The 14,089-nt window shown below is 41.1% G+C and overlaps 1 protein-coding gene across 1 annotated transcript; it reads left to right on the top strand.

Annotated features, from left to right (window-relative positions):
- Positions 1-2,663: 2,663 nt before the first annotated feature.
- Positions 2,664-14,082, top strand: TAS1R1 (taste 1 receptor member 1). The gene is made up of 6 exons (XM_075190855.1): positions 2,664-2,941; positions 5,645-5,948; positions 7,377-8,117; positions 9,683-9,892; positions 11,444-11,564; positions 13,118-14,082. Exons 1-6 carry the CDS (start codon positions 2,664-2,666, stop codon positions 14,050-14,052), a joined length of 2,589 nt encoding a protein of 862 aa, XP_075046956.1. The 3' UTR covers positions 14,053-14,082.
- Positions 14,083-14,089: the final 7 nt, after the last annotated feature.

A 14,089-nucleotide genomic window follows, 5' to 3' on the forward strand; every position in this document is an offset into this window, starting at 1 on the left:
GTCATAAGTGACAAGTTCTGATACGCCAGCTGTTCCGGGATAGTCCCGACACGCCAGCTGTCTAGGGATAGACTTGACATGCCAGCTGTCCCGAGATAAACCGGACACTCCAGCTGTCCCAGAACAGATTTAATCCACATGGAAAACTAGAGACACACATAGGAAAGTAACAGGTCTGTAGTCAGAGAAGAAGCCTCGGAGAAATGAGTAACAAATACACAGTAGAGATGTTTATGTTGCTCCAATCATATTACACAGCGCTGTCACATCATATTCTGGCCCATTGGAGCTTACAATCTAAATTCCCTATCACATACAAACACAGAATACTGTCTATTTTATCAGAAGCCAATGAACCTACCAGTATGTTTTTGGAGTGTGGGAGGAAACTGGAGCACCCGGAGGAAACTCACACACACACACACACAGGGAGAACATACAAACTCCACACAGATAGGGACCTGGTCGGAACTGAACTCAAGGGGTTAATGGTGCAGGTGAATGACAATTAGTAATACAACACACTGTACTGTGGTTCACTCAACAAGACAGAGAGACAGATTTACTGGATCAGTATCATTTTTTTCTGGTAATGAATTATGCCCAAAACAGCTGCTGTATTTCAGTCACTGCTCAGTTCTGTGTATTAACCGACCAGTTCTTTATATTACAAAAACAGTTCAGTTCTTACATCCATTAGTACTAACACAGAAAACTGCCAAAGTGGATCGTTCCCAAGTAAACGGAGAGGGACACAGATTAATGGGAATTAATACAAAGTCCGTATTGCTCATTTGGATCATGGAAAAACATATTCGGTTGATAGATTTATTGTGAGTTATTTGAGACCAAAACTTTTAGTTGTACGAGAAAGTTCAGTAAGCACAGTCCTGATTAGTGCAACAACATTCCTGATGATACAAATTACATACAGATTGACATGTCCAAACGGGCTTACAATCTAAGGTGTTTTACACCCACCCGTTGGACTACCGTAGAGTTATTAGCCATAGACTATCACAAAAACTTATCCAATTAATAATTTAAAGGCACTTAACCCTACATTTTTTTTTTATTTTCGCTTTGGGTTTGTCTAATGCAAATATAAAGATTTAAATATATAAAATAACCTAGGTATAGGACTTTACCTAGTTTCTGTGATGATGATGCAGAGGTATAGCATGGGTGGAAGAGGTTGAGTAGGTGCTCTGGGGGCTGCCGTGGACAGCACTGCAGGATGGGGGGGGGGGGGATAGGGGCAATTGCACATTTGTTTTAATAAAATATTTTTTTAGAAATGTATTTCTTGTGACCTGTCTTTATTTAGTATACTGAGAGACCTTAAAATATCAGACTTGCAATTGCACAGCATATTTATTCTGCATAGCAATACAAGTTTCCCACATGGATGGACTCCACTCCCCTGCACTGCTGCGGAGACACAATAGAGGTAAAGCAGACAGGCCGGAGTGCAAGCTGCAAGCTAGGTAGACCTTCAATCACGGTGTCGCCCTCTAGTGGGCTTTTCAAGCCACAGTCCGACTCTACCCGGCCCCTGATGGGTTTTTTTCCTCTCATTTAATATGGGAGTGGGACGCCGTAGCCTGTGCTTGCTCCGGGCACTATGGAACCACACTACACCTCTGTCTACCTACAGAGCCCAACATTCAGTGCAAATTATTTTTTATTCCCCCTCCTTTATCACCCTAATGCCCTTCTGTCAGTCTTATTAATACAAAAGCTGGAGGAATAGAATATGATATCATATGGTTGTGGGGGGTTGAGGCCAGTTCTAATAAAGGGACAGAAATAGCCTGTACTGGGGCATAACATATCCCTATGCCTAGCATGTAAAGTATGTTGTACTGTACACTATTAAGCAAAGACAATTTTGGACGTTACTGTCCCTTTAACAAATGGTTTGTTAGACACACTCTCTTATAGAGTGTATCTAGCACTTATCTCTGCTGCAGCAATTTCATCTTTAGGGGACTGGGCGTATACAGTGTGTTGTCTGTAGACGGCCACCACCAGCGTGTCACAGCCCCACAAAAAGTTTAAACTGACCAATGTGAATCCCAGGGTCGCCCCTAGTCCTGAGGACCCCCTCCCCCCCACACACACCCACCCTGTCGTACCACGCATTCAGTTTTTTAGTGCCCTGTAATCATTGGCACTCTAGGCAACTGCTAGGCTAGGTCATAAGGCAGTGGTGGACAGCTGTAGGCTGAAAATCGAGACACTACAGTAAAGGCAAGTGCTAGATTTAATCCATTCTTTGTTTAGCAAAGAACTCTAAATAGGAAATTAATTATACTTGGTGCATAAAAATATCTTGCTGGTAATTTGTTCTTCAGTCGATGTATTGTAGCAAGCAGGAAACATAGCTAGGACACCAAAAATGAAGATTTGAATGTACATTTTTCTCCTCTGCTGTCATAAGTCTTGACATTGATCCATGTGAAGCTTAAACTTTCAGGGTTTGCAAACAATCAGCTTTACACTTAAAATTTCCTCTTTCATAATCCTCTGGTTGCTACAACAGGTGAAGGTATAGTCACATACAAATCAGACCTTATGCTGATTCTGTGGCAGGGCGCTTATCCTATATGTATTTACACAACCAGCCATCACCTCTTTAGAACAAATACTTCTATTAATAGATGGTGGTTTGGGTCTTTACAGAAGACCAGTTTCCTCGTATTGTCTCTTTGCTGTCGTTGTCACTAGCCTCTAAACCTGGGGACATTATGATTATATTTCCGAGGCCGGATTGCTCCTTGATTTCCATTCTTCACCTCTATCTCGCATTGGGCTGTCAGGACGCTAAGTATAAAACGGATTTTATCCTTCCCGGAGATTACATCATCGGAGGATTGTTCTCTAATCACAAGGCGGATGTATCAATAGTGTCCACCCCACAGATTGATATCTGTGACAGGTAAGGATTCCTGAAGTCCATGAAATGCTCTAATCTCTATAGTGGGAATAAATACGTTCAGGTCCAGTGGTGAATGTATTAATATGAAAGATATTGGGTTACCTAAAGACTAATGACCTATTTCAAATTGATTGTTAATATTCTGAAGGTCGTTTTTATAAAATGCTGTTGGGCTATCAAGCCGGCACAATTGACCCCCTTGATGATAACTTTGGTGATTATATTTATGAACCAAGGGCCTGATTCATTAAGGATCTTAACTTAAGAAACTTCTTATTTCAGTCTCCTGGACAAAACCATGTTACAATGCAAGGGGTGCAAATTAGTATTCTGTTTTGCACATAAGTTAAATACTGACTGTTTTTTCATGTAGCACACAAATACTTGATAGCTTATTTGTACACTGAAATTTAAAGTTGATATTTGTGTGCTACATGAAAAAACAGTCAGTATTTAACTTATGTGCAAAACAGAATACATTTGCACCCCTTGCATTGTAACATGGTTTTGTCCAGGATACTGAAATAAGAAGTTTCTTAAGTTAAGATCCTTAATGAATCAGGCCCCAAGTTCGCAAATTTTTCAGTATTCCCAAATTTAAATGACTTAGTCCTAATTCAAACAAATAAATGATTTTGATGCCCGTTAATGTGCTGGATTCAGAGACAAAGCAGCTGTTTTGAGTGAGAAGAGCTGATTTAATTATTTTCTGCCGTGTAGAATGGTATCTTTGTTATATAACGATCTTTGTAATCATCATACTAAGGTGGTAACATTGATTAGTAGTACAATACTGCTCCTAGCTTGTACCCTACATCTTGTTTAAATTAATTTTGTTTTATATATATATATATATATATATATATATATATACACATAGAGGATAACGTATCCCCTACTGTAAATTATAAGAATATTACAGATTGGCTCTGAGTTCCGCGGCTATATAAGCGAAGCCAGAGTTCCGTCAATGTGACTTTTATACAGCTTACAGTTCTCCATGGTGACTATAATATGTGTTATAATTTATAGTATGAGATGTGTTAACTCTTATACACGTTTTTCTAATGAACACTAAATGAATAACATCAGAACTCACCGATCATACAGATATTATTTACATGAGTTTCTACATATATATTAGCATCGCTTGTATATTTTGTTACAATTACATGATATTACATTGTGTTTTTTGCGCATCCTCCTTGTTACATTGAATTGTTGTTCTGATATTGTTCCATGTACGTATTTATTTCAAGGGTTGTATTTGTGGAGTTTGTGGTATTAGATACATTGTTTTAATTGCACCATTGATGGGCAAATGGTTCTCTATAATATTATGTAGTATTATTTATAATATGATTATTTGCATTTACCCAAAGCACCATTGCAATACCGTTTGTACATTTTTAATCATGAAACATACATGACATTAATAGATGTAAACATGAAATTGGACATGAATTCCATATTCGTACAGGAATCATCAACATCTTCAATTCGCTAAAACACAAGCCTATCATATACATACTATATATTGTTTAAGTATCATTAGAGATGGGAAACTGGCCATTTTATGGTAGCTCCTGAGCCTGTAAGTATCTATAAAGTGGAGGTGCTACCAACAGTCCATGTTTTAATGGTGTACAGGTGAGTTAATCTATTTGGCTGGGTCAGTATTTATCCCAACTGTTTCTACAGACAGATATCATGAAAACATGACCTGTTGGTAGCTCTCGAGGACTGGGTTTGAGCACCTCTGCTATAAAGGATGCACGATTTTTAGCCAATACAATGGGACCAGGCATATTGAGTTGACCGGCAGTTGATCTGATAGAATGCAATGGGTATTTCCTATTGACTAGGTCAACACATGAATTAGACAGAATTATGAACTGGCACGAAGCTATATAAAGATATAAGTAACTAATTTCTACACATTTTCACTTGCAATAATTATAGACATTCCAGAGGTCAATTCTGCCAACCTCAGTGAGAAAATCTTCACTTTATTTAATGAATATAAATGCAGTGTGTCCTTAGTCATTAAGGAAAGTAAAGCAAAAAAAAGAAGTAAATGTTCTTCGGGACAAACCATGTTACAATGCAAGGGGTGCACATTAGTTTATTGTTTTGCACCTAAGTTAAACACGGGCTGTTTTTTTCTTCTAGCACACAAATACTTGATAGTTTTATTTTAACAGTAAAATGTAAAGTTGATCTAGGACATGCCCTACCCCAACTATAAATCTGTCCCCACATTTTAAGTTTTCCTCCCCCTCCAGTACAACATGGTTTTGCCCAGGTGCAAAGTTCCTCTTTTTTTTAAGCTTTGCTCTCCTTAATGACTCAGGCCCAATGTGTCCTTGTTAGTTTAAATGTCTTGATAATCAAATTATGGGATCTATCCCGCAGTGTGTTTGGGATTTAGCATCTTCCCTATAAGTTTTTTTATTTTTCCATAATATGGAGCCTCATGCCTAAAATATACTAAATCATATTTAAAAACGCACCCGGTATTACCCTTCTTATTAAATTGGGCAGTGCTCTTCACAGAGAAGAAAGGGAACCGAACAGCAATAATTAATATTTTTTTTTAATTACTTAATTTGTCAGACACTTATGTCTGGGCCGTTGATTTAACCTTGTATTTTGGACTGTTCGGCCCTAAACGTTATGTAATTAGTGTGATTGTTCTTACAGCACCAACTTCAATTCCCACGGCTACCATCTCTTCCAAGCAATGAGATTCGGCATTGAGGAGATCAATAACTCCAGCACTCTGCTCCCCAACGTCACATTGGGGTACGACCTGTTTGACACCTGCTCCGACTCTGCCAATTTATATGGAACTCTGAAGATCCTCTACCAGTGCATGAAACCCTTTATAAAGATGCAGAACAATTATACCGACTACAAGATGAAAGCCATCGCTCTAGTTGGACCGGCCAGCAGCAGTTTTGCTTTTGTTACAGCTGGTATTTTGGGCAAGTTTCTTGTACCTCAGGTAAGAGTCACCTGTGAATGTTACCGTGCTATACCTGCAAAACAGTCAGGGGTAGATTTATCCAACCTTCGATAAAGGAAAAGTGGAGGTGTCGCCCATAACAACCAATCAGAATCTAGCTATCATGTTCTAGAATGTATTAGATAAATGGGAGCTAGAATCTGATTGGTTGCTATGGGCCATACCTCCACTTTTCCTTTTTCGAAGGTTTGATAGATCTACCCCTAAGGGTCATTTACAAATCAGACAGACATGTGACCACAGAGCACATGACTTTTGCGCAAATACACCTATCTGACTTCCATGCTCCTACATTAGTGCGCTCCCACTTTCGTTTTTTTGGGCAGTGCTTCCACGGAGATGGTTTGTGACCTTGTTTGTGGGATTGCTGTCCAAGAAAGGAATGCTCAGTCCGACAATATGTCACTTCATGTCTATATCTCTACTGTGACGTTTAGACCACCGCCTTAATTGGTTTCGGCTTTTGCATTTTTGAATCGTATGGTGCAAAACTGAAACCTCTGTGAGTCTGTTTTACCCAACCCTAGGCTGGGATTAAACCCTCCCGCACCTGCAATCTGACCCATGAATTAATTACTAACAACTCACTTTTACCTTTTAAGAAGACGACAGAAAAATGAGAATATAGGGATGAATTCAATTAGCCGTGAAGTGTCTCCGGAACGTCCGCGAGACACTTTGCTGCGGAGACTTTGCCAGAAATCTCCACTAATTTTCTCTCATACCTCTATGGGATGTGATGAAAGATGAGCAGAGATTTCTACCGTAATTAACGCCAATTGAACAGCCAGCAAATATTTTTTTGTAGAGAAGCAGAGATGTTTCTACGGTTTATCCTGCCCATAATAGAGTTATCATTAGTTTCTTCTAGGCACAGTCATTTCCAGGTCATTTAGTTTAGAGAATATCTCCACGTTGGGTCGTGTTCCGGTAATCACTACATCATCATCATCATTTATTTATATAGCGCCACTAATTCTGCAGCGCTGTACAGAGAACTCACTCACATCAGTCCCTGCCCCATTGGGGCTTACAGTCTAAATTCCCTAACATACACAGACACACACACAGACAGACAGACACAGAGAGATAGACTAGGGTCAATTTAAAAGCAGCCAATTAACCTAGTATGTTTTTGGAGTGTGGGAGGAAACTGGAGCACCTGGAGGAGACCCACACAAACACGGGGAGAACATACAAACTCCTCACAGATAAGGCCATGGGTGGGAATTGAACTCATGACCCCAGTGCTGAGAGGCAGAAGTGCTAACCACTGAGCCACCGTGCTGTCCCATCCTCGGAAAATAATGCTACACTCAGAGATAGTGGTACTTTCACTTTATGTAAGATGCATAAGCTTTACCTAATGCCTAACTCACAGAATGCCGTTTATATTCCGTATTTCAGATAAGTTACTCCGCTTCCAATGAGCTGCTAAGCCGGAAGCAGATCTACCCCTCATTTCTTCGCACTATCCCCAGCGACAAGTTACAAGTCGAAGTCATTCTGAACTTGCTGCAGAAGTTTAACTGGACCTGGATCGCCATAGTTGGCAGCGACGATGTCTACGGCACACAGGGCTTGCAGGACTTATACACCTTGGCCACCAGTAACGGCATCTGCGTAGCTTACCAAGGGCTAATCCCATACAGCACAGACAGAAAAGACGTCAAGAAAATGCTGACTGACATAGTGAAGACCAAAGTCAGCGTCACGGTGGTCTTCTCTGCTTACTTCAATGCCAGGATATTTTTTGAAGAAGTTGTCAATGCCAACATTACGGGTTTTGTCTGGATAGGCAGCGAGAGCTGGTCAGTTGACTCACAAATTGCCGGAATTCCAAACATCAAAACAATTGGCTCAATCATGGGAGTCTCAGTAGGTCAGATCTATTTCTCAAAGCTTCTAGATTTTGAGATTGCCTATGTCAATTCTATTAAAGCACAATCCACGAGTAGCTATGGCTGTAATCAGGTGTGTCAGGACTGTCAGTCCTATACTCTGCAGAACATGTCCATCCCCAGCCAGTTTGCTATGTCAGCCTCGTTTAGCGTGTATTCTGCAGTCTACGCTATAGCTCACGGTTTGCATGGATTGTTGAATTGTAAATCCGGACGGTGCAGCAACGATACCTTCTATCCGTGGCAGGTAAGTAATCCTACCAATGTGGAGCACAGTATGTAGATATAACCCCATTTGGAACCCATGGATTATTGCTTAATTAGGAGCTTCTTTTGCCCGTTAGCTACAAGTTGGGTGTCTCTACCTCACTGCAGAAAAGGTGATTACAATTGGCAAAGTAGAATTTTGAAACGGAGAGGGCCAAGACGTGGTTATGTGATTGGACATTAGCATTGACCAATCACATACTGCTTTTTTTCCCCAATCACCTGACATTCTCTGAGGACTGTAATGCCTCTCTGCTGTCAAATACAGAAATGGCCTTTTCTGCAGTGAGGTCGACCCAGCTGTTTATTCTGTAATATAATTAATTATATTACACAATAGGTATAATAAATATAAATATATATATATATATATATATATATATATATATATATATACAAGTTAACCCGTGCATGATACTCATGCATTCTAGTCAAATCAAGCTACTTAAGGTGTTAAAAAGGTTCTTGTCATGCATTTGGGCCTAGCCCAGGCCTCATCAGGGGAAGAGCGTTACTTCCCGACGCAAGCGCCCTTTTTTAACGTGGTTTTGTCCACATGTCACCACCTCATCATTTTTCTCCATCACCTCATCCTTCATCTTCATCGCCACATCCTTCATCAAGCTACTTAAGGTGTTAAAAACTCCCCACTGTCACCCCCGGCAACCACCAACTACTCCCAACTGTCACTTCTCCTTCAAGAAATATATAGGTCAGTGTATAACTCTGCCCAGCAGGTGGCGCTGCAGCTTGTTGGGGTTTTTTTTCCACACACGCCACTAGGCATTTATATAGTAGTATACAGTATATATATATATATATGTTAGGTTTTTATATATCATAATAATTTGTTTATATGAGCCTCTCACATCACGTTCTTAATGTCTGTAGAGCACATTTTAAAATGAAACAGGTAGTATAGGAAGTAATAAAATAGGACATTTCTGTGCCCAATTTTATTATGTTAAATAAGTTGCTATAAATTAATGAATTCATTTAAATAAAAGAACAGTTTTTAAAAATCCCAAAGGGCACTATGTTTCAGACTCCATGGGGTATATTTACTAAACTGCGGGTTTCAAAAAGTGGAGATGTTGCCTATAGCAACCAATCAGATTCTAGCTGTCATTTTGTAGAAAGCAATAGATAAATCACTAGAATCTGATTGGTTGCTATAGGCAACATCTCCACTTTTTCAAACCCGCAGTTTAGTAAATCTAGCCCCTTGTATGTGACAGTCATAATAGGGTACAGAGAATGGACAAATACAGGATTTCAGAGTGGGGAGATTTCAAATACAACATGTATATTAGAATAACAAAGGAAAGAACAGATTTTGGAGCCCAATTCCTTAGTCCACCACTTAACTAGATGGTAGAAAATTTACTATAATTATTATAAACATAGAACTTGTACACAAACGCTCGGTGTGCTCCTATCCTATCAGCTGAACCTATGTTACAGTCTCAGTACACGGCTCTTACACAGCCCGGTAACCTCTGACCTGCACTAAATGATGCCTCACTTTTGTCGTTACCCCTCCAGCTCTTGGAACAAGTGAAGAAGGTGAATTTCACTCTCTACAATCAGTCTATTTATTTTGACAGCAATGGAGACCCGGCCACTGGCTATGACATAGTGATGTGGAATTGGATTGGAGACACTGCCACCTTCAAAGTCATTGGTTCATACAGTAAAATAATGGGACAGTTGCAGCTGAATAATGGGCTGAAATGGCACACAAAGGATAATTCAGTGAGTCACTCTTTATCATACTTGCCAACTTTTTCTCATTGGCTTCAGGGAGATCCCGGGGGAGGTGGGTGTGCGGGGGAGGGGCTTGACAAATTGCATCATTTTGGCCCCCGCCCCTAAACGATTGTCACAATTTTGACCAATTACAACAGGGGGTGGGGCCAAGATGTCACGATATTTGCGTCTAAAGCCCCCCCCCCCCACCTTATCTATTACAGGGGTGAGAACCGAGAGGTTGCCCTGCTCTCCCGGGATCCTGGGAGGGCTCCCAGAAATGCGGGAGTCTCCCGAACATTCCGGGAGAGTAGGCAACTATACGCTAAAGAAAAGCAGCTAATGAATCTCTAGAGACTGAAGTGTCTTTTACATTTCTGTCTCCATTACTGAAGTCATGTTGTCTTACCTGTCAGTCTTTGATTAACTCTTGGTCTCCAAGAAAATGGCCACCTCCATAGGCATCAATACATGGACATAGGACACAATTTCTGAACGGTGTCATCATGCCACAGATGGCGAAGCCAATCACGTCTTGTACTGGCTCAGCATCAGGGAGAATGCCAGACTCTTCAGGGAGTGAGAGAGATCACCCCTATTTTAGGGAGTCTCCCTGACATTCAGGGAGAGTATGCTCTATATATAGCCACTATACCCTCTATACCCGAGTCCCTGGAACATCTTCTAGTCGTTTAATTGAATGACATTTGTTGACAGACAGTAATAGAAAGCTGTAATAGGATGTTAAAGGGTTAGACATATATTAGTGATAAACAAAATCAGTTACCTGTTTATACGCCTCTTCCTGCAACGTTTACTAACTACATGTATTTTCCTCTCTCTCTTCTGTGCTTTCTAGACATGCATTTATATCATCAGGCAGAGTTGGTATATTGAGCAACTAAATAATAATAATAATAATAATAATACTCTATTAAAGGGACAACAACATTCTTCTAACTACCACTTCTCTCCAAAAATAGAGGGTTTACTGTGGAAACAGGACAGACTAGACTATTCTAATTCAGCAGGAACAGTAGCCAACATTGTCCAATATCCCCGTCAATTAAATGTAGTTTTGTTCAGTATGTTATACTAGAATACCTAGTTTTGTTTACATGGGGTCAGGCTCTGCCCCTAATCAGTCAGATACACCCAGGATCGTCATCGATGCCCTCCCTAGTGGACTTCTCATTCCTATGAGTGTGACTTTCGCAGGGGGAGGGGCATTGACAACACAGTTGCCTGTTTGAAGCCGGCAAGTGGTAGCAGGAGAGCTCTCAGTGTCCCTCTGGATTTGGGGGGGGGGGAGGGGCGATGCTGGTCCGCCGGTAAGTAGGATCTTGTGTCCTACCATAACTTATTGAACTCATGGAATACTAAACTTTAAGTTCCATCTCTAATTTTATCTGGGGATGACAGGTCAACAAGAATGTAATGGTGATTAACGGGGAATTTTTATCATGGTCTATTAATAAAGCCTCAGCCCTCTGCAGCTTTTTGGTTGAATTATCTCTTTTGGATCTTATGTGATTATTGTTTCCTATTTGAATGCAGATTCCTGAATCAATTTGTTCTAAAGAGTGCGGCAAAGGAGAGAGACGAGTGCTGACGGGATCTCACACTTGCTGTTTTGATTGTATTTATTGCCCAAAAATGAGTTTCCTCAATAGCAGCGGTGAGTTAACATTATGACTTTTAAATTTACAATAACATTTTTGCCTGGGAATCGAAGAGTAATTCCTTTGTTATATTGAAAAGTAACCCTCCAAGCCTCTTGCACCACCTTACCAGAATTTCGAGTCCTATGTGTGGCCCCCGCTTCCTGCTGTCACCTTCAAACATCACCAACGAGGTCAGGAGGCGGGGCTGGCACCGGACTCCATCCACCCACCTCGGAGGGCGTGTAGTGAACGTGGCTCCTGATTGGACTGGTGCCCTGGCCATTCAGCCAGTCAGGTGCTATATTCACAAACATCTCCCACCATAGAACAGAGAATGGTATGATTGGCCATGTGTCCTCCCTCTCTTCATTGTGGTGTATCTGCTAAAGAGGAGTGGGTTATAGAGCGGCAACTTCTTCAAAATCCCTTTTCACAGGTACTTTCTGCTGCCGCCTGAAAGGTACAGCTCAGCAGTATCCACTTGGGGTGATAATGTATCATACAATGCCTTATTATCACACTCATATTGTGTACAGATAACACCCAATAAATTGTCAACACTTATTATTCATCTTCCCATCCTCCTTTGAATCTTCAGCGTCTATATAGGAGTCTGGGTTGTCCATTGTTTTAAATCACCCTATAAACACAGAGTAAACATTATTCAATGAAACATAGAATTTGACGGCAGATAAAAACCACTTGACCCATCTAGTCTGCCCATTTTTAACCTATGGTAACCTCCAACTCTATTTGATCCTTAGTTCTTTGTAAGGATATCCTTATGTCTATCCTAAGCATGATTAAATTGCTCTACTGTATCAGCCTCTACCACCTCTGATGGGAGACTATTCCACTTATCCACTACCCTTTCTGTGATGTAATTTTCCCTCAGATTTCCTCTTGACCTCTTTCCCCCAGTGTCAGTACATCTCCTCGTGTTCTAATACTTCTCTTCCCCCCAGTGTCAGTACATGTCCTCGTGTTCTAATACTTCTCTTCCCCCCAGTGTCAGTACATGTCCTCGTGTTCTAATACTTCTCTTCCCTCCAATGTCAGTACATGTCCTCGTGTTCTAATACTTCTCTTCCCCCCCAGTGTCAGTACATGTCCTCCTGTTCTAATACTTCTCTTCCCCCCCAGTGTCAGTACATGTCCTCGTGTTCTAATACTTCTCTTCCCCCCAGTGTCAGTGCATGTCCTCCTGTTCTAATACTTCTCTTCCCCACAGTGTCAGTACATGTCCTCGTGTTCTAATACTTCTCTTCCCCCCAGTGTCAGTACATGTCCTTGTGTTCTAATACTTCTCTTCCCCCCAGTGTCAGTGCATGTCCTCCTGTTCTAATACTTCTCTTCCCCCCAGTGTCAGTACATGTCCTCGTGTTCTAATACTTCTCTTCCCCCCAGTGTCAGTACATGTCCTCGTGTTCTAATACTTCTCTTCCTTTGTAGAATGTTTCCCTCCTGTACCTTGTTAAAACCCTTGATATATTTCATATATTCTATAAACAAAGCAAATCCCTGAATCCGGAATAAAAGTGATGCATGTACAACGTGTGTTTTGCAGACCTCTACACCTGCCAGCTCTGTGGACCTAATCAGTGGTCACCGGTCAGAAGTGAGATCTGCTACAACAGAACCTTAGAATACCTCCCATGGACCGATCCACTATCACTTGTCCTTCTCTTCATAGCTACGTTGTTTCTCTTATTAATTATGGCGACTGCAGTTATATTTATCAAGAATTTAAATACTCCGGTAGTTAAATCTGCCGGGGGAAAGATGTGTTTGGGCATGTTACTGTCTTTAGCCTGCTCTTGTTGCACCTTGTACTGTTATTTCGGGAAGCCGGGGCTGGTGACGTGTATGGCGAGACAGCCTGTCTTTGCCGTCAGTTTCACCGTCTGCTTCTCCTGCATCGTGGTCCACTCCTTTCAGATCGTCTGCATTTTCAAAATGGCTACTCACATGCCCAAAATATACGACATCTGGGTCAAGAAAAACGGCTCGGACGTCTTCATCGGGGTCACTTGCGCTGGACAGGTCCTCATCTCCGTTGTCTGGATCGTCGTGAAGCCGCCTCAACCTATCGAAGACTACTCAACATTCTCCGATCAGATCATATTGAAATGTTCAGAGACGGCCTCCATAGGGTCCATTGCTGAGATTACGTATATTGGCTTCCTCAGTATGTTGTGTTTTGTCTTCTGCTACATGGGGAAAGATTTGCCAGATAATTACAATGAGGCCAAGTGTATTTCCTTTACTTTTATGGCCTATTTCTTCTCTTGGATTGCATTCTTCACCACCTATATCATCTACCAGGGCAAATACATAGCAGCCGTCAATGTCAGTGCCGTACTGGTCAGTATTATGGGGATCCTCGTTGGTTATTTCACTCCTAAATGTTACATTATTCTCGTTAGACCAGAGCTGAACACTACTGAACATTTCCAGACAGCCATTCAAAACTATACCAAGAAACAGTCTGCGCAGGAATAGGGCACCTACTGTGATTTCACAGCAAGTACCCGCAGGC

The sequence above is a fragment of the Mixophyes fleayi genome, chromosome 11 (genome assembly GCF_038048845.1).
Source record: "Mixophyes fleayi isolate aMixFle1 chromosome 11, aMixFle1.hap1, whole genome shotgun sequence".
Lineage (NCBI taxonomy): Eukaryota > Metazoa > Chordata > Amphibia > Anura > Limnodynastidae > Mixophyes > Mixophyes fleayi.